At 40.0% G+C, this 25579-nt stretch overlaps 1 protein-coding gene across 1 annotated transcript in view; it reads right to left on the reverse strand.

Moving 5' to 3' along the window:
• The window catches only part of Efhc2 (EF-hand domain containing 2), a 152232-nt gene extending 129992 nt beyond the window's left edge, over positions 1 to 22240 (reverse strand). The window contains exons 1-2 of the mRNA XM_075957038.1: positions 22089 to 22240; positions 14367 to 14555 (exon numbers count right to left, since the gene is read on the reverse strand). Of these exons, the coding sequence (XP_075813153.1) occupies positions 14367 to 14555; positions 22089 to 22130 (231 nt within the window). The 5' untranslated portion in view covers positions 22131 to 22240. The remainder of the gene's footprint in view (positions 1 to 14366; positions 14556 to 22088) is intronic.
• Positions 22241 to 25579: the final 3339 nt, after the last annotated feature.

The raw sequence follows: 25579 nt of genomic DNA on the forward strand, positions 1-25579 counted from the left end.
TTAGGAACTATATTAAGGAATCACAGCATTAGGAAGGTTAAGAACCACTGTTTCAGGGGGTAAAATACCTTTTCTAGCAGTGTTTTTCGTCATTTCTTCACATTGGTGTAGTATAAAAACTGTCAGGCAGGATATGTATAATTTGTTTAATAGAAAACACAACATACATGGTAACCCAAACCAGCCATTTCCTAGAGAAAACATACTGTATGTTTGTTTGAGGCAGGGTCTCATTATGTAGCCCTGGCTGGCCTCAAACTCAGAATCTACCTCTGCCTCTCCCCTCTCCTAGCTGATGGGATTAAAGACATGTACCTGGCTCTGTTGTGTTTTTAATGACACGTGTATAAAGATTGTAGGTTTATGAACATGAGTGCAAGTGCCCTAGAAATCCAGAAGAGTGTCAGGTCCCCTGGAACCGGAGTACTGGAGTACAAGCTGTTGTGAACTGCTTTGATATAGGTGCTAGGCACCTAATATGGACTTTTGAAAAAGCAGTATGTGCTCTTAACTGCTGAGCCATCTCTCCAGCCCCCAAAACATATTTCTGAAATAGATTCCTTTTGGCTTTCTAACATTATTCTCCATTTATGTTGTATCTTTTCAGAAGCCTCATAATGGGTTTCTTCATTCTTGTACGGTCTGTGAGATTTGATCCCCTGCCCCCTGACAAATAGTGTAGTCTTTCCCATCCATCCTCATGTTCTTAAATCCCTCCTCTTGGAATGTGACTAATACAAATTATGGTGTAACATGGTAAAAGAATTGGGGAGGGAGTCATGGGCTGTCCCAAGGAGGAAAAATGCTTTTAATTTTTCCATCGAAACATTTCATAGATTGACCTGACTTCTATTCCAGGAAGAGAGTGACCAGTCCTTTGTGTGCCCTGCCTTGCAGCACAGAAAGGCCCTATTTGCAGGCTCTGCTTTGATCTCAGCTTGCCATGTTTTCCTTCACTCTGGAGGCTTTCTGGGGCTATCAGTGTTTGTAAACAAACCAGGTTCAAAGTTCCATGCATATTATTCTGACCTCCAATTCCGTTCTTTTTAGAAAGGAGGTGAAGTTCAATGTTGGTTTTGGTCTATTCTGTGAGCGCACTCCCATCTATACCCAGTTGTCAAGTAGAGGTTCCTCAGAAGTTTGTCCCACGAAGATGAACCCCTACACCTCCTCACCCTAGTTCCAAGTAGCTGCTTCTTTTTAAACTTGGCAGCCAATTCAGTTGGGATTGTGGAAGTGAGAGTACATATTAATATTAAGGCTCAAGTCACAATATCTAAATTCTAACTCGTTTCCTCCCCATTTTTGATAAATTTGTGTTTCTATGGATACTGTTTAAATATACTTATCATAGGGAAACTGAGCTTATACAAACCCTGAATCTCATTTAGATTGTTGAACTAAGAGATGATCAATAAGTTAAATAAATGAACAACCAGAAGGATAAGTTATAGGAAAATGATTTCCACAGGACTTTTTACATTATAAAAACAGTATAAACCTATAATTCTGCTATTTCTGTGACTAAACCTATGGTTTAAGAAGAAATGCACCTGTATAGAAATTGTAAGCATTCATGACCTTATATTAATCATGCTTCAATATGGGATTTTATAATGCATGAAAGGAAAAGGGGAAGTATCTCAGCTATTGGAATATTCTTATATCTCAATCATCAATTAACTATATACAAACAACTTGTAATTTTTGATCACCTTTCAGCAATATTTAGAAACTCCATACTAGCAAAGCACAGGATATTGTAGCAGTATTTAAAGGATTAAGAAGAGTATGTGTGTATAATATAGCTGTGAGATTATGAAACATAAAAATACTAAATACTGAATAATATATGTCTGTGTAAGATCCAAAGCTCGTAGCTTAGAATACAGTCAAAGCTCTATAAAAATGGTCTTCACACCCTTGTGGAATTCATGGAACAAAGCAATTAAAAAGCACATGCCATTCATAAGAAAAGAGGTTCAAAACTACTCTGGGAAGATTTCCTGGGGCTGGTGAGATGTCTCTGAGGTTTAGATTGTTTGCTGCTCAATCAGGAGGACTGACATTCAGATCTCAGCCCATGTCAGGCTTCTCACAAACCAAAGTCCAACTTCAAGGAGGCATTACAGCAAGGGGTGAGGAAAGGAACACATATGATATGCAAGTAGAAGGGGGAACAGTGGGGTGAAGGAATGTATAACAGAGAAGAAAAACAGAATTGCAGAAGAAGAGGGGATGGAGAGCAACCAAAATTATAAACACATGATAATGCAATAAAAAAATTCTATGGAATGAGGCAGGGAGAGAAAATGATAAATGTCCCTAGAGAATACTCTTTATCAAAAGACCTATTGTCACACAAAACAGCACACTGACTATCCTAGTCAAAACAGGTATTTTTCATTTTTATTTAAAAATGCTTTCATACAATATATTTTGATTTTTCCCTCCCTTGAATCTTCTCAGATTCTCCACACCTCCCTCTCCACTCAACTTTATGTCCTATTGTTTGCATTTTCTACCTCGCTCTTAAAAAAAAAACCTCAAAAGAGCAAATATCAAAACAACAACAACGACAAAAGCCAATGCCAAAACAAGTTAAATAGAAGAACAAAATTAAAGTAAATTGAAAGATACGGGCAGTTTTGACACCTTCAAATATCGCCCCCTCAAAAAAAAAAAACTCTGAAGGAGATAAGAGCAATATATTTTAAGGGAAACATAATTACATGTTTAAAAATGAGGTTATCAGTTCAGAGGACTAAAAATCACTGTACAAATACCAAGAAATCTTTCATGGTAGACTATCATGTGAATTTAATGTATACATATTGTCAAAGTTATAGCTCACATCTTCTAAGTCAGACTCCAGAATAGACAAAGAATAAGATTTCATTTATATGAAATAGAAGAACACACAAAGCTAAGCAATAGTGAAGTAACTCAGAGAAGGAGGAGGAGGGGAATGGAGATGTGGCTCAGCAATTAAGAGCACTGCTTGTGCAGATGTTGGATGATAGAATTGAAATTAGATAGCTCACAACTTGTAACTCCAATTCCACAGCATCCAATGTCTTCTTCTGGCCTCCACAGGCACCTGCACTCATGTGCATCTACCCACAGAGAGATACATAATTTAAAATAATAAAAACAAATCTTTGGAGCTGAAGAAATAGTCCATCTGTTAAGAGTCTGTTCCAGAGGCCCCAAGTTCAGTTCCCAGCTCCGACCTGCTAGCTCATAATGATTTGTAACTCCACTTCCATGGGATGTGACACCTTCTAGTCTCTGTGGGTACTGTGGGCGCCCCTCCCCTTTATCCAAAAAGAGTCTAGAATGTTTGGTTAAAAGCATCACCTCAGCTCTCTAATACCCCTTTATACAAAGAGTCTGAAATGTTTAGCTGGGGGCTTCACACTAGGGCCCTGGCATCTATTTTGAGCCACCTCCCCTGGGAATTGCCTCAGTCCAAACTCCACCTCCAAGAAAGCCCACCGAATGGTGACCCCTCCCCAGGGAGGGTCAAGATCACTCCCACAGGCTATTTAAACTGCCCCCCCCAATGAACACATGGTCTCTCAGTTTTCCACGATCTTTCAGTTCTCTGGTCCCCACTCCATGATTTCCTGGGGTCCCCTGGGGAGTGCTGGCACCAATTAAACCTGGGAATCTTCTAATTTGGTCTGATTTGCTCTGATTGGGATTATTGCATCACCAGAGAGGTTTGTAGGCCAAAAAAAAAAATACTTAACAGATACCAGACACATAAATGGTACAAAAATACACATACAAGCAGAACATCCATACACATTTTTTAAAAAGGGAACTAAAGAGATGACTTGGCAGTTGAGAACCCTTATTGCTCTTGCAGAGGACCTGTGTTTGGTTCCTAGAATCAACATGGAGGCTCACAAAATTGATAATTCCAGTTCTATGAAAATGGAGGCATTCTGACCTCTGTAAATACCAGGTATGGGAGGAGGACTAAATAAAGAAGACAAAAATGAACTATCTAAGGGAATTGACATGTTTTGATTTTTGTTATGGTTAGAAAAAAATGTCACTGTTGGAGAAATCTGAAGAAAGGGCACATTAGAACTCCCTGTATCATTTTTGTTATTTCTTGAGAGTCCAAAATCATTTCAAAAGTACTTTTAAAAACAATATGGTTAGAGACGCAGCGGACACCAGCGCCAGATGTGGCAAATGCGAGATAGTCCAAGCATGAAACAGTGAAGCCCACACTGAGAGAATATCGCCACATTACAACTAAATCAAGTAGGTTTTTGGGGGCCTGGCCTGCAGAGTGGTAGACCTTTTATTGGTAAGGTCCACGGGTGAACTGGGAGCCTGGTCCTGTCCCTGAAGACCACCCTGAGTGGGGAGAGTGTTCTTGGCCCACAGCGGGACACAGGAAATGGAGAGGGGGCATTCCCTGACCCCCCTGACCCCACCCCGTTAGCCTGCGAGGGCTGGTACCCTCTGCTGGGGCTGCTCCTCCTCTGCTGCGACCTCTCACTCCCTGGCATATCCCAGCTTGCGCCCAGGGGCCTCCTTCACTCCCCCTCCCTTCTGCGGGGCCGCAGGATCACCTAGTTTTGCCTGTTTGGGCACTGGATAGGGAGCTCGGGGCAGAGGGCAGCAGGAGTTCCTCTGTTTTGGTGGCTGGCCTGCAGAGGGGTAGGCCTTTTGTTGGCGAGGTCCCTGGCCAACGGGGAGCCTGGCCCTGGTCCTGAAGACCCTTCTGTGTGGTGAAAGAGATCTTGGCCAGGGGTGGGACCCAGGAAAAGGAGAGAAGGCATTTTGTAAGCGGGGACCCTGGCCAGCAGAAAAACCTGTTCCTGCTTTAAAAGGCCCATTAGATAGCATCGATAGGAGGAGATGGGCAGGCGCCAAGGCAAGAATTCACCGAACAATCTGAAAAACAACATGAAAACACCAGAACCCAATGATCTACAACAGAAGGACTTGAACACCCTAACACAGAAGAAGTGGAAAAAAATTGACTTTATGAAAGCAATAGAGTCCCTTAAATAACATGTAAAAAACGCCCTTATAGAAATGGATGAGAAGTATAACAAAAAGTTTGAAGAAATGAGTAAATGCATAAATGATACCCTGGGAAACCAAGAAAAAAAATGATCAAACAGGTAATGGAAACAGTTCAAGAATTGAAAACTGAAATGGAAACAAGGAAGAAAACACAAACTGAGGACCAGCTGGATATGGAAAATCTAGGTCAACGAGCAGAGACTACAGAAACAAGCATAATCAATAGAATACAAGAGATAGAAGAAAGAATCTCAGATTCTGAAGACACCATAAAGAAAATAAATGCACTGATCAAAGAAAACAGCAAAGCCAACAAATTCTCATCACAAAACATTCAGTAAATATGGGACACAATAAAAAGACCAAACCTAAGAATAATAGGGATAGAAGAAGGAGAGGAGACACAGCTCAAAGGCCCAGAAAATATTTTTAACAAAATTATGGAAGAAAACTTTCCCAACATAAAAAAGATACTCCTTTGAATATTCAGGAAGCATACAGAACACCAAACAGACTGGATCAAAGAAAAACATCCCCTCGCCATATAATAATAAAAACACAAAATATACAGATTAAAGAAAGAATATTAAGAGCTGCAAAGGAAAAAGGGCAAGTAACTTATAAATGTAAACCAAGCAGACTTACACCTGACTTTTCTATGGAAACCATGAAAGCCAGAAGGTCCTGGACAGAGGTACTTAAGAAAATAAGAGACCATGGATGCAAACCCAAACTACTATACCCAGCCAAGCTATCGTTCACTATCAATGGAGAAAACAAGACATTCCAGGATAAGAACAAATTTAAACAATACATAGCCACAAATCCAGCACTACAGAAAGTAATAGAAGAAAAATCACAACCAAAGGAATCCAACATAGCCAACACTGCCTACAATAACTCAGGCATCTAGCGACCCTTCACCAGCACAACTCAAAGAAGGGAGACACACAAACTCTATTATCAAAAACAATAAGAATAACCAGAGTAAACAACCACTGGTCATTAATATCACTTAATATTAATGGTCTCAATTCACCTATAAAAAGGCACAGGCTAAGAGATTGGATATGAAAACAGGATCCAACATTCTGCTGTTTACAAGAAACACACCTCAACCACAAAGACAGGCATCTACTCAGAGTAAAGGGCTGGGAAAAGGGATTTCAAGCAAATGGACCTAAGAAACAAGCAGGTGTGGCCATACTAATTTCTAACAAAGTTGACTTCAAATTTAAATCAATCAGAAGAGATGGAGAGGGACATTTTATACTCATAACAGGAACTATTCATCAGGATGAAGTCTCAATCCTGAATATCTATGTCACTAAGACAAAAAAGCAACCTACTGACTGGGAGAACATCGTCACCAACCCTGCAACAGACAAAGGTCTGATCTCCAAAATATATAAAGAACTCAAGAAACTAGACTTTAAAATGTTAATTAACCCAATTAAAAAATGGGGCACGGAACTGAACAGAGAATTCTCAACAGAAGTTCAAATGGCCAAAAGACACTTAAGATCATGCTCTACCTCCTTAGCAATCAGGGAAATGCAAATCAAAACAACTTTGAGATATCATCTTACATCTGTCAGAATGGCTAAAATCAAAAACACCAATGATAGCCTTTGCTGGAGAGGCTGTGGAGGAAGGGGTACCCTCATCCATTGCTGGTGGGAATGCAATCTTGTGCAACCACTTTGGAAATCAGTGTTTCAGTTTCTCGGGAAATTCGGGATCCTGGACCCAGCAATACCACTCTTGGGAATATACCCAAGAGATACCCTATCTTACGACAAAAGCATTTGTTCAACTATGTTCATAGCAGCATTATTTGTTATAGCCAGAACTTGGAAACAACCTAGATGTCCTTCAATGGAAGAATGGATGAAGAAAGTGTGGAATATATACACATTAGAGTACTACTCAGCGGTAAAAAACAATGACTTCTCGAATTTTGCATGCAAATGGATGGAAATAGAAAACACTATCCTGAGTGAGGTATCCCAAACCCAAAAAGAGGAACATGGGATGTACTCACTCATAATTGGTTTCTAGCCACAAATGATGGTCATTGAGTCTATAATCTGTGATCCTAAAGAAGCTAAATAAGATGGTGAACCCAAAGAAAAACACATAGTTGTTATCCTGGGTATGGGAAGTAGACAAGATTGCCGGGCAAAAAATGGGGAACTTGGGGGTGGGGTAGGACGGGGGTAAGGGGAGATGGGGAGAGAAAAGTCAGAACGGGAGAATGGGGAGAACTTGGGGAAACGGGATGATTGGGAGAAAGGAAGGTTGGATAGAGGAGCAGGGAATCACATAACTTAATTAAGGGAGCCATCTTAAGGTTGGCAAGAGACTTGAACCTAGAGGGGCTCCCAGGTGCCCAGAGCGATGTCCCCAGTTAGCTCCTCAGGCAGCTGAGGATAGGGAACCTGAAATGACCCTATCCTATAGCCATACTGATGAATATCTTGCATATCACCATAGAACCTTCATCTGGCGATGGATGGAGATAGAGACAGAGACCCACACTGGAGCATCAGACTGAGCTCCCAAGGTCCCAATGAAGAGCAGAAGGAGGGAGAACATGAGCAAGGAAGTCAGGACCATGAGGGGTGCACCCACCCACTGAGACAGTGGGGCTGATCTATTGGGAGCTCACCAAGGCCAGCTGGACTGTGACTGAAAAAGCATGGGATAAAACCGGACTCTTCGAACATGGCGAACAATGAGGGCTGATGAGAAGCCAAAGACAATGGCACTGGGTTTTTATCCTACTTTATGTTCTGGCTTTGTGGGAGCCTAGCCAGTATGGATGTTCACCTTCCTAGACCTGGTTGGAGGGGGGAGGACCTTGGACTTTCCACAGGGCAGGGAACCCTGACTGCTCTTTGGACTGGAGAGGGAGGGGGAGAGGAGTGGGGGGAGGAGGAGAAGAGTGGGAGGAGGGGGAGGGAAATGGGAGGCTGGGAGGAGGCAGGAATTTCTTTTTTTTCTTTCAATTAAAAGAAAAGAAAAGTACTCCTCTTCCTGATAATATCTTATCCAGAACCAAATGTCTTATATAACCCCTCCCACGATGTCCCCAACACAAGTCCCAATCTTAACCTTTGTCTTTTCTGACACCTGCTAAGGAAGCAGTACATAACAAACCAACTTGAAAAGAAAAGAAAAGAAAAGAAAAGAAAAGAAAAGAAAAGAAAAGAAAAAGAAACCTACTTGCTCTTTTTTAGGTCAAGGGGCTCAGTGAACAAAATGATTGTTAGGAATGAGAACCTGAATTCTATCTTCAGCATAAAAAGCCAGCATGGTGGCACACACTGGACGGAGACAGAGGCAGGGAGTACTGAGACTCAAAGGCCAGCCGGCCAAATCTTCTTGGTGAACTCAAGATCCCAGTGAGAGATTGTTTCATAAAACAATCCTGAGGAACCATACCGGAGGTTGACTCTGACCTTCACACACATGTGCACTGATGTGCACACACATGCACACAAAAAAAATCAAGGTGACCTAAGAGCCTGAATTATTTTTGTATTCTCCAAAGTAGATTCATAAAATACTATATAATTAGTGCACTATAAACTCAAAGTCAATTAATGCAAAGTTATTAAAATTCTAATTCAGTGGTCAGTATTTTTAAACATAATTATGTTTTAATAAATGGAAAATAATGAAATAGTACTTTTAAATGCATGTATACCCCCCATAAGATCAACCTTTATTCTGACACTTTCTATAGTAGAATCATTTATGAAATAGCAAACAAATTATGCTAACTATCTGCCATTGAAAACTGAAGAGAAATGAGTGCATAATTGTAGAGTCTGTGTAAATGGTGCTTAACATTCAGATCAAAGTCATAAAAACATTTAGTCTTCAACACATTTCTAAATATTTTGACTTTTTATAAGAGTAACTAACCATAGATTATATATAAAAGTGACCAACTATTGCATATCACAAACTGCTAAATACCAAATCTCAGCCTGAGGTAATTAAAACCCTAGGCCTAGTTCTAGGATGAACAATCATTCTTGGTGGCCAGAGGCAAAAAGACTCTTAGAAATCATGTAGTCAAGCCCTAAGTCACATGAAATCAAGGCAACTAATGCTCAGAGAGGTAAAGTGACTAAGCTACAGGACACAGAGAATTGATGGTCCATATCACTAGAACTAGCACCTCTAACACTCAATCTCAGATCCTAGCTCCTACTGTACTTCTTGTGAATATAACTTTCTATTTGCATATTGACTACAATTATCTCCATTTCCTCTTAATGAAGGTACTAAGGTGATAGCTGGGAACCATTAAGAATGAATGGTGCATTTTATGGTTGGAACACCATTCTCTTTCTGGTTTTTTTTTCTTGTACCAGGGATTAAACCTAGGGTCTCACCCATACTAGAACAGAATTCTGCTACTGAGCTCCATTCCTAGCTTTAGTTTGCATTTGTTTGTTTTTCTTTTCTTTTTTTCATTTTGATACAGGGTCTCAGGAAGTTGCCCAAGCTGGCCACGAGTTCATTCCATTTCTTTCTCAGAGAGGCCTTGAACTTATTGTCTTCCTGCCTTAGCCACCTGAGTGTCTGGAATTGTATGTCTGAGCCACCAGGCTTAGCTGTGTTCATGTTCTGTGTTCCATCATGACTCTGGAGTAGTCTTTTAACTTGGCCTATGATGGCCTTCTTTTCCTTAGTTGAGGTCAATGACATCAACAGCCATTTCAGAGATGGGAAACAGCAAACAAAATTGTTTTAGCTATTTATATCACTCATCGCAGTGCTAACAGTTTTAAGCAAAGAAGACTTTCTCAACAGAAGCATGACTGGCATTTTAGGTCGAGTGATTCTATGCAGCATAGGGTTGCCTGGTTCACATGGCAACGATGTGCAATGCTCCTTTGGCATCCAGATAGTCACTGGCCGCAGACCTCCCCTCCCAGTAAGTACTAGTCTATGAATAAGGCAGTTTAAAACATCAAAATTAAAATAAAAAATCCTAGTGAAGCTGGGTGGTGGTGGCACATGCCTTTAATCCCAGCACTCTCTGTTACTTCAAGGCCAGTCTGGTCTACGGAGCTAGTTCCAGGACAACTAGGGCTGTTACACAGAGAAACCCTGTCTCAACGAAAATTCTGCTGAACAAAATACCAAAATTCTAAAGATTTGGGGAAAAATCAATACTGCTAAGCCTTTCACCTCAGGCTTAGTGTGAATCACATAGCACAGTTACTGATCCTATCATCATTTAAAAATGTTACTTTGTTAAACATGACATTTTTGCAGTAACTTAAATACTCTATAACAAATGCTATCAAGCATGATTACTAAATTTGGGGCTTCCCTTCACCGGAGAACCCAAGACAAGTAGCTCTTTCACCTTGCCCTAATCCAACCTTATTCCTTAAGCTTTGTAGCAAACCAGAACACCTCCACCACATTTCCAAATGCCTGCATAGACTGAGAACTCCTGAAATAGAAGCTGATTTTTCGCACATAAGAAGTCTAGAGAAAGTCAGCCTGGGCCTGAAGTGGTATCTCTATTATGCCCAAAGGGATGAAGGGCCCATTTATCTCTACTGTATTCAGAGGACGGCTACCAGAGCTGAAGAATTATGTACTAATTACAGAGAAGAAAATAGAGGATAAACAGGAAAATCACTCCAGCTGAGCCTGACTCTTTACGTTAGAAAACATAACTGTCCAAGGAGCCCACCCAATAAAGCTTAACACATATCATTAGCCAAAGTATAATATATATATATATATATATATATATATATATATATATATATATATAAAAAACTGGAATTGAATTGCATAGACAGCTCTAGCTACAAGAAGCTGGGAAGTGAGCAGTTTTAAATAGGCACATTTCCAGCCTGAATAAATCTGATTGTCCACCTGGAAAAAAATATGTGCAAATGAATGAAGGGCGACTGGCAAGATGTGTTCACTGCAAAGACCATGCAGGATAGCACATACTGGCTATTTTGGGTGACTGCAAATATTACTTTCTCTGTTAGTCAGGTGATGGTTATCTAACCAGAGTATTTTAATCATCACTTTTAGAATCACAGATATAAACTGTAATATTATCCTAGGCTGAGACCGACAAAAGTGGAGCCCGAAACAGGGTAGGCACACATGATTTATCTTGAGAGAATTTTGTAAGAAAACGACAGCAGCAGCAAAGGAAAGGGAAATAAGCCAAACAAGCATGTATTCATAGATCAGGTTAAACACTGGTCTGGTGCACAAGGGAGCCTGGATCACTGCATAGAGTTTTCTTGCCTTGAGGGAACGAAGCATAGCCCCTTGACTTTGGTTAATCTTGTCAGCTTCTAGAAAAGGGCTGGAATATGTCTGGGTTTTTCAACTTCCATCAGCCAGGGGAAAATCTCCAGAGAGGATTACAAGTGTGAGTTGCTTAGAAAGACAATCACTAAAGCTAGGAAATGGAAACACACCCCCTAATGTGGAACTGGGTGGTCATCAATAACATTTACTACGGATACTCATTTGGATATGGTCTCCAAAGAATCGCCTTCATTTTTATTTTGCATTACTTGAAAGTATAACCTTACATACATCCCTGGGATTAGAGGTATTGGGAAAGCAGGCTACAAGTTGAAAGTGTCTCATTTGAAGAAACCAAATAATTAACAGGTGTTGACTTGTTTTGCTGAAGCACCAATGGAGGAAACACATTATGATTTGTTCTGGGTATTAATTAGAATCTGCCGTGTCGCTCACAATCTTGTCAGGGTACATAATATCTCATAGTCTTAGGGTCTCATTTAAAGCTCAATGAATATTTAGTTCATGTTGACCAACAAAATAAGCAAAAGAATTATGCTGCATTTAGTCATATCTGAAATGAGCAAGCTCTTCATCTTCTTAAGCAGTCTGAGGCTAATATAATTCACCTTCATGAAATAGTCTACATAATTTTATAAGTTCTTAAAGGGCTGCAAAGTCTTCTTGAATGGCATATATTAAATATTGAGAAAAATGAAACAGTGAATTTTCAAAATTACATGTAAGAGAATGTAATATTAGTTTTTCCATAGTGAATTAAAAATATCAAAAACCTCTTTTTTACTTAAAAAGTAAAAATAAAATCTTTCTTTGGTCCTTGCATATTAAATATTCTATAAGATGCAGAATTACAGGAATCCATGCATAATTGCTCCAAGTTCAGAAATTGTTTTCAAGCTCTAAGTCCAACATAGAGCCAGACATGGAAAACAGTTTTCTAAAGAAATATTGACCCATGTTGAAAATGGAGTCACTTTCCCAAGAAAAGAAGCCTCCCTGGGGTCTGTTAGATCTCTTTATAGGTATCAGAACTGGGCTTTGAATAATATGTACTTTAATTTATGTACCATATTACAGATGTCTTGGGAATGTATCACTTCTACTATAATTCAGGACATTGTCAACCAACCCATGCTAAAACCTACTGAATAAATCACTTGATAAATTGAGCATATTGTAATTTGAATTCTTTATCTGGTCCTGAACTGTTTTCTTTTTAATTTCTAAGGCTGATAAAAATAACAGATTCCTCTTAGAGAACAACGCATGAATCTATAATTGAGGATTGTTGCAAACATGGCATGGCCATATGTCACCCTATAGAAAATAACTGCTCGCCTTGGGTTTCTTTCTTTGATCTTTGTCCCTGCTGTAGATACTAAAAGGTTGGGGCTCTAGTCAGTGGTAGACTGCTTGCCTAACAAGTTTGAGAGCCTGGGTTCAATGCCCAGTATTAGAGTGAGAGAGAGAGAAATAGAAGACACAAAACTGACCTCCCCTTTCTCAACTATTGGTTGGATATCTGTGTCTATTCTTTGCAAACATATATATTAAAACTTCATAAGCCAGGTGTAATGTAATATGTAATTCCATCACTCAGAGGACAGAGGCAGGAGGATCAGGAGTACAAAGCCAGTCTTGGCCATGTAAATGAGTTAGAGGCCATCTTAGACTCCATGAGATCTCCATCTCAAACAAAACTTCAGACTCTTGCCTAATACAGCATTTCTTCCATTTACTAAACAATTCTCATCATCTCACACTATGGTACTTAGTGGTGGAGAACCACAATCAGTGTGCAGCAAAAGAAAGTATTTTTTTCAATTGATATTTAATGCCACATTTAGAACATACAAAAGTAATTAATGCCAATTCACTAGGTAAAAGAGACACAGTGACCTAACCCTTAGTATCTCTAGAAAGATAGATTATCCTATACAGAGAAAAAGATGGGGTGAAGGTTGATTAAGTATTAGTTGGGAAAGATAAGCGTTTGATACCTTACAACAAAACCACCCTGTCTGAAACAACAAAGGATAATATTTCTTTGTTTAGGATAGATGTGTGTGTGTGTGTGTGTGTGTGTGTGTGTGTGTGTGTGTGTGTGTGTAAGGCTAGCCAGGAAGTAACCTTGGTTAAAGGATACAAAATTAAAGTTGAACAGAAAAGAGTAAGTTCCATGGCACATCAAGAGGAGATTTTAAGTATTCTTAGCTGGGCATAGTGGCTCACACCTCTGATCCAGCACTTTGGAGGTAAAGGCAGGCCCACCTGGCCTACCTGGTGTTCAAGGCCAATCTAGCCTACATGGTTAGTTCTAGGCCAGTTGGAACTACATAGTAACACTCTGTCTTTAGAAACAAAATAAAAAACAAAAACAACTGCTCACCACAGAAAATACTGGAGTGATACATGTTAATTTGCTTGACTCAGCCATTGCACATGTGTATATATTTCAAAACCACGTTTTACATCCTAAATATATAATCATTATTTGTTATAAGCAGAAAATTTGTTCCAGAGATTCACAAGGATGTTGGAGTCCATTACATAAACAGTGTAATATTGGCATAAAACCTCCATACAGACTCTAGTTATTCAAACTTATCTCTGGGTGACCTATGATACCTTGTGGAATATAATGCTATGTAAGCAGTTGCCAAAGGAGATTGGTGAGAGAATAACACCAAACAAAAAATCTATACATATTCAGCACAGATGTACCCGACGCCAAATAGTTTGGATTGCAAGTTGGTTGCTGACACAGAGGGCCAATTGCACACATTTCTATTTGTCAACTTGCAAAAAATAAATTGGGAGAAATATTATGCACAAATGCAGTATATATAAAAAGCCAAAATGAAAACCTTAATATATATATATATATATATATATATATATATATATATATTGAAGTAGCTTATTTTCTCACATCCACATGTGAAACTTGAAAGTCTCTCCAATGTCATGTGACTTACCTGCTTATCAAAAGCTGCCCAGGATGGTGCATCGGCTCCATCTCCTTTTGGAAACACAGTGTTTTTAGGCTTTATCTTTTGTCCAGGTAGCGGGTCTCCACCTATTCCAGGCTTCTCATCACTCACCAGCATCCTGACATTGTTACAAAAGCCCCAGTGTTGGGATTTATGAAACTTCTCCTTTCCCAACTGTGAATACAAAAGACAATAATAAAAATGTGCCAAAGTTATGATTTTTGATTTTTCTTACAGTAAAGGGTGTTTCCCAATATAAATACATTTTCCCCTGTTTATTTTCCATCACAAAATGCATATGAAGTGTCAAGTAACTGAGAAATTTCTATCCATAAAATTGTGTCACATTTTAAATTAGGTCTATTTTAACTACTTTAAAACTTTGAAAAGCAGTAAAAAAAAAAGCTATGTACAATATTTCCAAATAAAGATTACTGCAAGCAAACATTTAGAACAGTGGTTTGCTAATTGGCCTGTTTTACTTATTTGTAAATAATTTAAGGCAGAAAAACTTCTTTACTTCAGAAAAGAAAGACACTGTTTTCCATAGAAGCCTAAGCATTACATTCACCAAAACAGAAAACGAAAGCTTGTCCTTATCAACAGTAAAAAAGGGAAATTCCTCACAATTTCAACTGTGAGACCTTGCTTCCCACTGTTTCTGGTGATGCAGACAGAGAATCCACAAGAGATGCCAGGGGGTGAGAAGGATGAGGGCCAGATTCAGTCGACAAGTGTTGCGAGTGACAAAGTCGAAAACCACCAATGGAAATACAGAGGTAACAATCCCCAGCAAGCTGAAGAGTGTGTATGTTCCATGGCCTGGCAAGGCCTCTCCCGGACAGTCTCTTGTCAGTAAACATAGCATATGCCCTTCAATGTTATAAGAATGATAAATGACAACAATGCCAGTGCCTGGCAGTTGTACAAAAGATACCTCAATTGTGTTGTTTGATACTAAAAGTCTACAATAATCTGTATGTTGATATGGTCAAGTGCTAAAATATATCACACATACACACCCAGTTGGCAGGTAGTGAAGGGCTCTTATGAGACTTTTCCTGGGGAGATACACAGAGACATTTATTTTCCTGGATAGGGCACTGACAGGCCAAAGAAATTTATCTGTCTAAGTCCATCTTGATGAAGCAATCAGTTTGTTGGAGTTACATATAAAAGTATGGTGACTCCTGAGCAGCTGCATCTCGAAAAAGGCCCACCCTGATAGGAGCAACGCCTCGTGGAAGCTGCATCCCTGGAGCAGAGGCTTTCCCACAGTCAGCCTTCATTTCCCTAACATCCAGTCCTCTAGCATTCCCTCAGGCCACAAGCTGCGCTGCAGAGGCACGATTATATGCAGCTGTGGGGATCAGGAAGGCTGGAGTGGTTGGAATCGCACGTGTAGGTCACTCATCCCATCCTGCACCTCATTAAGAAGAACTGTTAATAGACCAGATCTTCTGAGGGTCTCTGCTGGTAAGCAGTGCCTCTCTGATTTCAAGACAACAATGGCCATGCCATTACCAGAGGGCAGAATTCTGCAACAAGAGCACATAAAAAGTGATACTTACACATATACGGACACTTGAAAAAAACCTAAAAATTATAGCATTAACTATGGATAATATAGGCACAGAAATGATATGCAAAAATTCAAAATTATATAATATCCACAATAATATGCAAAACAATCATTTGTGCTATAAAATAAATGTCCACATGTAACATGACTTTATATAAACAACAGACATTTCAAGAGCAATTAATTAAAGCTCCATGTGAGTTCCTGGCCTTTGTCAGGGCAGTAGATAGGGATCAAAAGAACCTTATTTCTATTATAGTGTAGATAGCTTGGGATAAGTTAGAAGGGTCTGGGCAGTCCTCCTACAAAGAAAACCAAGAACCATGACAGCTGCCCAGAGAAGGTAACATCTCAGCTTTAAGGCTGGGGGAGGAAACTTATGAACAATAATGATTCAGATTGTTACCTACACGTATGCAGCCTGGCTCTGTTCTTTAGAAATCAACTGCCAACACCTCTATCATACCTCCTCCATCACAACACACTCACACCCACACAACCAGGTTATGTCAAGTCAGTCCCAAGTCACCAAAGAGCCAGGAAGAAACTGTGCTTGTATAAAGGAGGGGTAGAAGAGTAGACTTTCATAGCAATGCTCCTCTTTTGAAGCATTCTTTTCAAGGCACCATGTCACCATTGACAGCACACTATTTTTTTGTTGTTGCTGTTTTTTGTTTGCTTTTTGTGGAGATATGTTTGGTTGTGTTTTGGATTAGTTCTGAGACAAAATCTGACCCAAGATTTACTGTCTCACTTCCTGTATCAAAACCATTATTAGATCAGTCTCATTACTATGGTTTTCCCTGGAGAAAATCAAGCAGAAAGGAACAGACTCCAGCTTGCACAGTAACGTGATATCAGCACCTGAGTTTACATTCATGTAGCATTCTACTCTGGTAAGCTTGCCTAGCCACAGCTGAATATTGTTGGGCTGAAGTAGTAGGGTTGAGGATCTATGAATAACTGGCTGTTGCTCTGGGGTCAGAGGATAAGATGAATCGGGCAAAGAAGAGACAGGAAAATATTCCCATCAGGACTGACAGTTCTCAGTGTGAGGACCAATAGATGAGAAATTTAGTAAAAAAAAAAAAAGCCAAGTTCAAGTTTGAAAGGAAGGTACACTAAAGTAGAATATCTAAGATCGTCCATAATATGGAAAGTCATACACTGAAATACCTTAATAGTTCCTTTCACTAGGCTGCTGAACTAGTCAATGAACCAGACTCTATACTTAGTAATATACCATAAAAATTAAGTCACAGTCAATCTCCTATCCCCTGGAGGGATTTCCCAATCACTCATAAGCTCCTTTATTGATCCTGGTTTCCACAATCCAAAAAGCCCTTGACATTGTTTGGAAGGTGTGTGTGTGTGTGTGTGTGTGTGTGTGTGTGTGTGTGTGTGTGTGTGTGTGTGTAAACAGAGACTGCACTTTGCCCAGATGCCCAGACCTGAATAATCACAAACAAACTGTGTGGTTAATGACTTAGGCATATTTCTAACTAGCTCTTATATCTTCTGGCATCTGTCTCCTTCAGTAGCTACATGGCATCTCCCCTGACTCGGCCTTATTTCTCCCTGCATTCAGCTTAGTTTTCCCTGCCTAGTTCTATTCTGCTCTGCCATAAGCCAAAGCAGTTTTTTATTAACCAATGGTAATAAAAACATAGTCACAGCATATAGAAGGGAATCCCACATCATATATGGAGACAGATGCCAGAACCTTACCAGTAAGCCACAGCTTTGTGGCAATACATACATTACTAGAAATGGGTTAATTTAAGATAGAACCAGTCCCTAAAAATTGTCATCTAACAACACATGGGCAGTAGCGTGTGTGCACTCGCACATGCATACATGCACAACAAATAAATTCTCCTTCTAAGTCCCTTATCAGCTACATGGCTTGCAAATTATTTTCTCCATACTATGTGCTGACTTCCTTTTCAGTTTTCTGATGGCCTCTTTTAAAGCTTAACTTTGGTGATGTATTATAGCACCATTTGTAATAGCAAAAAGCTGAAACTACTAAGTGGATGGGCTGAATAAACTATTGTTAAGTGCACACAATGGGTTCGCTCTATAGTTGTGAAAAGCAATGAGGCCTAGCTCTATATCCTATTAAGTGACTTTCAAGATATGCCATTAAAATGAAATAAAAAGATTTAAGAGCATAAGCAGAGGTTACTGTTTATTTAGTAAAGAGAAAAAAGTAAATACTTTTAAGAGATTGTTGTTTTAAAAACAGACTGGAGGGAGACAGAACCAAAAAAAAAAAAGAGAGAGAGAAACAAGGAAGGGGAGAAGAGGTGTGGAAAGAGAGAAAGATGATTCTTAAGGCTAGTTATAGAGAAGGAGGGAGCAAAGTTGTGAGGTCATGAGCCCTGTCTCATTTTATAAATTTTACTTTGAAACCATGCAATGATTTTACATTATAATGAAACAACAAAATAAGAATACAAAGCACAATGAAAATAATGAAGCTAATTGAAAATGGAGATGGTGACAAAACCCAACTCATGGCAATTATATAAGTAAAATTGAAAACTAGTCATTTAGAGCACTTATTTAGGTAGAGGCAATGTATTGGATTCAAGCCAAAACATTGGCAAATACTACATGCCCCAAATATGTAGTATTACTACATATTTACTTACCTTACTCAATTACTATAAAGTACTCAGTTGGTAATTTGGAAATACATTACTAGTGAAAGATATCCTTAAAACAGAGAAAGCTATACTATAAAGAACCCTTTAAAAACATAAATAGTTAATAATCAATAAAGTCATTGTTATTTGTGTCAGAAATTCTAAAAATATATATTTATGCTGAGACTAGCAAGTAATTAATTGTTGACAATGCAAGTAAACTATAAATATAAAATCAAAGAAGATAAAGAAAAATCCTAAAATCCTTAATTTGCATTGGAAATATGTTTGAATGTATCTTGTAATTTTTCTTTAAAATATATGCATATTTCCTAAGCTTGATTTAAGAGCAATAAATTTCAAGCTACAGATTGGGAGAAAATATTAGAAGCCCACATAGCAATAATAGATGTTTATTTAACAACAACACTAATATCTCAAAAGATAACAATCAGATTTAAACAAGTAGAAGACCAATGGATAGTTTTCAAAGGAGATTACAAATGGCTAAGAGTCTATCAACATCCCAGACATTAGGGAAATTAAAATTAAAATGAGATATACCACATGTCTATTAAAAAGGCTAAAATCCAAAACATTGACAACATCAAATGCTCTGAACAACTTGAATTTTTATTCATTACTGCTGCCAATGCAAAATGGAAATGGGCCACCAAACACAGGCCTCTCAATGGCTAGAGAAAAGGAGGCAGGAAGATCATGAGTTCAAGGTCTTTTTTGGCTAAATAGTAAATTCCAACTGAGTCCAACCTGGGATACATAAGACCCTGTCTCAGAGGAGGCATTCAATTTCTTATCAAGTTAAATATATATACACCATATGACCAGTTGAGAATTTATATGAAAGTCAGGTGTGTCAACACTCATAAGAAGTGACCATTTTACTGCATTTTTTTTTGAGATAGGATCTGTAGCCCTGGCTGTTCTTGAGCCACTAAGTAGATCAGACTGTCCTGGAACTCACTATGTAGACCAGGGTGGCCTTAAACTCACAGAGATCCACCTGCTTCTGCCTCTAAATCAGAAATTAAAGGCGTATAAAAATTAATGTTCAACTTCACTAAGAAGTCAGGGAAGTACAGATTAAAACAACCAAAGTGGGGATGGTGTTGGCTGGAGAGAGGGCTCAGTGGTTAAGAGTGGTTGCTGCTCTTCCAGAGGACCCAAGTTGGTTCCTGAAATCACAACAACTCACAGTTCTCCTTTAACTCCATCTCCAGGTGTCCAGTGTCCTCATCTGCCTTCTACAGATACATAAACACACATGTTTACATGTAAATAAAAATTAAAAATAAATTTTTAAGACTGCAAAGAATTGCAGTACATCCTCTGACAAAAAATATGTAGAATTAAAAAACTAAACAATACAAACATTTAGAGGTTAAAAAACATAAATAAAAATGCTTGTGGAAATGAAAATTGCTGTGCAGAGTCCACTAAAGTTCCCATATCGGTGCCATACACTGTAGTAATCATACTGAAAGAAATGAACAAGAGAATCATAGCAAGAGTATTTGTAAAAGCCCCAAAGGAGCTATCTATCAACAGTAAACTATCCAAAGGAATCTAAATACATGGCATATTCATACAATGGAACATTAGCCACATGGACAAATCTCACAAACGTATTGCTGAACCAAAGACGTCACAAAACAAAAATCACAGAACATTTCCACATACAAAAGGTTCAGGTGAAAGCCAAAAAGTCAAAAATAAATCTTATTTTATTGTTTATAGTGACAAAAGTCAAAGTAGTGATTATGTGTAGAGAATGGCGAAGATTAAGAGGGAGGAAAGGGTCATATAATGCCACATAAAATACAAAATGCTCAGTTAAATTTGATTTCTAAACAAAATCTAAACAAGTAATATTTTAGTATAACTAGGCCTCAGGCAGTATCCAGAATATTGATTTTTACCTGCTGAAAATGGCAACCCCAGTCGATGGGGTCGCTTTCAGTGTGGTGCAGTGCTAGCACTCCATTCCGTAATGTGCAGCTCATGACCATCAGCTCAGGAAAACCCACTATGCATTGTTCTGCATGTGTTAGTCTTCCCAATAAAATCTTTTTAAAAAGCATAAAGAAAGATAGAACGAACGAAAGAAAGAAAGAAAAAAAAGCAAAGTACACTCTGTACTATGTTGCTGATTTTAAAATATCTCATCCAAACACTCCTTTTTCCTTCCCACCCTTAATCACTGCATGTGAGAACTGAGATACTTCTGCAGGCAGTGGGCATCAGTAATCAGAAGCATAGCAGAGCCAAAAGCTGAAGGCTCTGCTTACATTTTTTATTAAAATTACTTTTGCATAGCATGCTTCTTTATTTCTGGAATCTTTTTTATGCCCTCATTCTTGGAGCCTTTCTTATTTGGCTGACTTAATCTTGCCAAAGAGTAATGTTATGCTTCAGAGGCCAGACTCTTAACCTCCATCAGCCAAGAAATGAAATGTGCAAAGCAGCGCTCGAAGTTGAATTGACTGGTGTGAGGGGTTAAAAATCAATCTCAGATGGAAAATCTACAAATACTGCCACTCTAGGGCCAGCAACTGAGATACAGACACTGCTCAGAATGTGTAGTCAATTGGGTGCACTGAATGCTTTGTAAACTTTGATCAGAGGTTTACAAACACCTCGATGGGCTCCATGTCACTTCCTTTTCATCCGTTTATACTGCCTTCTGATAAAGACACTGGCAAACCCAAGTAAAGGGCAGAAACTCCTAGAAACAAAAGCCTGACTAGTTTTCCTCCTGTTACATACACTGCTACTTATTGCCGAGTTCTTTAATGTTCTAGGGGGGTTGTGATGTTTGGATGGTTGTTTGTTTTGTTTTGTGTGTGTTTGTACTTTCATCCTGTACTCTGGGTATAGGTGTCTGTCTCCATAGTGTGACACTAAACTTTATAGGCAAATGGAAGGCTTCCCTATCTGCCATGCCTCCTGGTGGATTCTTCTATTTAATAACGAATTTTATGGGTTTTTTTCCACCCAGAGTACTAAAGATAATAATTAGACTCATGGGCTGTAAAGACCAGTTGCCTGAAAGAAAACTAGTATCACCACGAAGACCAGCTTTGGGCCTCAGTTTTCTCTACTCTAAATGAAAACAAAATGAGTATCTAATTCAAATGGCTGTTGGGAACACCCATGGCGATTCTAGCACAGCACTGGACACACATTAAACACTCCCTGGTTATTTTATCATCACCATCACCAGCTACTTTGGATGGCCCTGCTACCTGCACTTAGATGTCATCTAAGGAAAACATTCAGATGAACGTTAAGAGAAAGGAGGGGAGGGACCATGAAGTTTGGATTTGGGTGTACTCAGCACACAGGAAAAAAGGGAAGGAGCTAGCTCTCTGTACGATCTAGGGAGATAAACATTCCTGGATCCTGTCTGGACCCCAGGATCTGGCCAGGACCTCGGGCGTCCTGCCTACTCACATTGCGGTTAAAGCTGTTGCCAGGCAGAAGCGGCAGAGCCATGCCTGTCAGCGTCCGATGAGGATTGAAAATCCGACCACAGAGAGGTGGACAGGCTACAGCCTCGACCGCCGCTTGTTTGCCCCCAGCGTTCCCTGGAGACCGGAGGTGGCGTCACTGAGGGAGGCGGGGCTAAGATAGGCGGGGTAGGGTAGGGGGCTTGGGGCGGGGTTTAGGGCAGAACCAAGGCCTGGGAGGGGGTGGGACGAAGCAGAGGCCAGAGGCGGAGGCGGGGCCGAGCCCGCAGGGCCCCTCCTGTCCCTGGTTTCACTGCCCAGCCCACCCATACTAGCAGCCTAATCCAGACCTCACTGGTCTCCCTGCCCACATAGTGAAATGCTGTTTCCACCCACATCGCTTTTGGCTTTCACTCCTTTTTTCTGGAGCTCATATTCTCCCATGAGAATTCTTGCCACAAAATTGTATACCATTTTGGTATTAAATTTAATTTAAATGCCCTCAAAAGTACAGAAATTCGACGGACGCCTGTGAGCTCACAGAGCTGGGTTGCATTTACATCAACCTTTATTTTGTAATTTAAACTTTCGAGATAAACCTAAAATCATTCACAACCTATAGGGAAACCCATTCCAGCGGTAACCATGGCCTTCAATCCTTCCTCTTGATCATTTTATATATGAACTAAGTGTGGGAAATGTAAGGGCCAATCAGTAGTGGTAGGGGGAGGGTCAAGGAGCATAAAATGAGACTCTAAACCTGGCATGGTGTCTTACACCTGTAATCCTAGCACTCAGGAGGTAAAGATAAAATGATTACCTGAGTAACGCAAGTCAACCTGGGCAACACTGGGAGATTATGCCCCCCACAAACAAACAAATTCAAGACTGTTCCATCAGGCTCCCAGATGCATAGGATGAAAACCTACGGTTAATTAGTCACATCTCTGCTGGCTGTACACTCCGCTATGTTTATTGCTCCTCCTCATTCTGTTGAGATGCCCTAACCCCAATTACGGCTGGCCTTATTCTCTCCCTTAGAAGTGGCAGTGGGAACAACCGATCATGTTTGCAGGGCCTTCATTTGTGGATTTCAAAATGTAGTTGTTACACTCTTCTTCAGGAAGCTGCCTTGCCTTCGCCCCTCAGGCTAGGTCTAGAGCTCTTGTCGGCTGAATTTTCGTGTTTCTTCTACTGCTTTGCCTCGCCCTTCCTCTGCCCAGCTCCGAGAAACCTCAAGCTGTTTTTACCAGGCAGGCTCTGGTGGTAGAAATCACACCACCTTCTAGCAGCAAGCCTTTCTTCCTATGCTTTATTGAGGTAAACCGTTCTTGTCTTCTGGGACTTGATTTACTGTGAGAGAGAGACACAGGTTTTGCCATTGCTGGGAAATGAATGTTCCCTCAGCTCCCTTCCACCCCTCCTCCGTCTGCATTAAGCATAATACTCACTAATTACGCCTTCCTCCTCCTGCTTTGTAATCATGTGTTTACTTGAATTTTCTTTAAATGCCTGAAAATTCTTCAAAAACAGAGATTGTTCTTCAGCCATCTCCATCTTTATTTTCTGTGTTTATAGCGCTTACATTTTTGCTTGCCTCCCACACACGCTATTTGCCATGGGCATGGGGTCAAACCACGGAGTAACCCAGCCCCTGCTCTTTTCAGCTATGGGTTTTATATTTGAGATCTTTACATGTTGACACATCCACCAGATGGACTTCATTCATCTTATGTGCCTTCCGTGATTAGAACATAAATCAGTTCCCCATCTACTGTCATCTCCTGATGAAAATGACTGTTTTCCACGTTTTACTAACTACCAACAATAAGCAGCGAGTGACCTAAATCTCTTCTTTTGTTTTGAGATGTTTTGTTTTGAGACAGTTTCACCATGTAGTTCTTGATGGCCTCTACCTGGTAGTCTTTCTGCTCTTGCCTCCTGAGTGTTGAGGCTATAGGTGTATGTCACCAAGGCCAGCTTCTCCTAAATGCTTTCTAAAAATACCTCCTTTTTGTTATTCTTTTTATTTAAATAACTTACTTTCATTTATTTTACATACCAAGCAGTTTCCTCCCCTTTCTCATCTACCCCTCTCCCATCCATTCTTTCTCATCTCCCTTCAGAAAGGGACAGGACTCCCAAGGGCACAAAGCATGGCCCATCAAGTTAAGGCAGGACCAAGCTCCTCCCCTTACCTCGAGGAGGGGCCAGATAGTCCAGCATGGGAGAACAGGTTAACAAAAGCCAGCTAGTGCCAGGGAGAGGTTCTGATCTGAACGTTAAAAGCCTTACAAAGAGACCAGGCTACAAGATTGTCACACACATGCAGAGGGCCTAAATCAGTCCCATTTAGGCCCCATGACTGTTGGTCTAGCATCCATGATCTCCCATGAGCTCAGGTCAACTGTCTCTGTCTGTTCCCCTATCATGGCCCCCTGGCTCGCACAATCCCTCCTCCCTTTCTTCCACAAGACTCTTGAAGCTCAGCACAGTGCTTGTCTGTGGAAGTCTTCCTCTGCTTCCATCAGTTACTGGATAAAGTATCTCTTTATTGCCTCATTAATGGCAATTAGGATAGTCCCCAATCGGTTTACAGTAGATCAGGCACCCTTTCTACCATGTCTAGTTGTCTTAGTTGGGGTCATCCTTGTGGGTTCCTGGGGTTTCACTGGCACCAGGGTTTTCCGTAACCCCAAAATGTGGCCCCTATCAAGATGTCTCTTTTGTTATTCCTCCATCCTGCCTCCAACCCACCTCCTGCACCCAGCCCACCCAACCCACTCCCTCTTGTTCCTATCCCTCCCAAACCCCACCCCCAGTTTACCCAGGGAAATCTTTTTACTTCCTCCTCCCAGGAAAATCCATGCATCCTTCTTTGGGCCTTCCTGACCTGACTTGATATTGAGAGGATAAACCTCATTATCAGGGGGAAAATGTCCTCCAGTTTATGATAACTAATATTTCCTTTGGGTTATGGCTTGGGACAGAAATGCCACAAAGAGAAAGTCTATGTTCTCTTAGTTCAGCAAAGGACCACCAGATGATACTGTAATCTTATCATGACTGTTGATGCTCATTTGGGATAAGATGCAGTATACCATCTTCTTTTTAAATAGACAGGAAAACCGATATAGATATGCAAAGAAAGAAATATGATATAAGCTAGGAGTCTCCACTGATAATTCCTCTTTCAATAAGCACAGTAGAATGCCTGTTTATGTTTCCTCCTTTGCGCATGTATATGTGTGTGGCATATGTATTCATGTTCACATGTGTTTGTGGGTGCTTGTACACATGTATATAGAGGTGAGAGGTTGATGTATGGTCTTTTTCCTGGAACATTCACCACTTTAAATTCTAAGTCAGAATCTCTCACTGAAGAAAGAACTTACTGTTGGGGCTTGTCTAGCTAGCTAGCTTGCCCTGGGGATCCCATCTCTACCTCTTGAGGGTATTGTTGTGGAATAATCTTTTTGTACATTGTGAAGAATA

The sequence above is a fragment of the Microtus pennsylvanicus genome, chromosome X (assembly GCF_037038515.1).
Source record: "Microtus pennsylvanicus isolate mMicPen1 chromosome X, mMicPen1.hap1, whole genome shotgun sequence".
Taxonomy (NCBI): Eukaryota; Metazoa; Chordata; class Mammalia; order Rodentia; family Cricetidae; genus Microtus; species Microtus pennsylvanicus.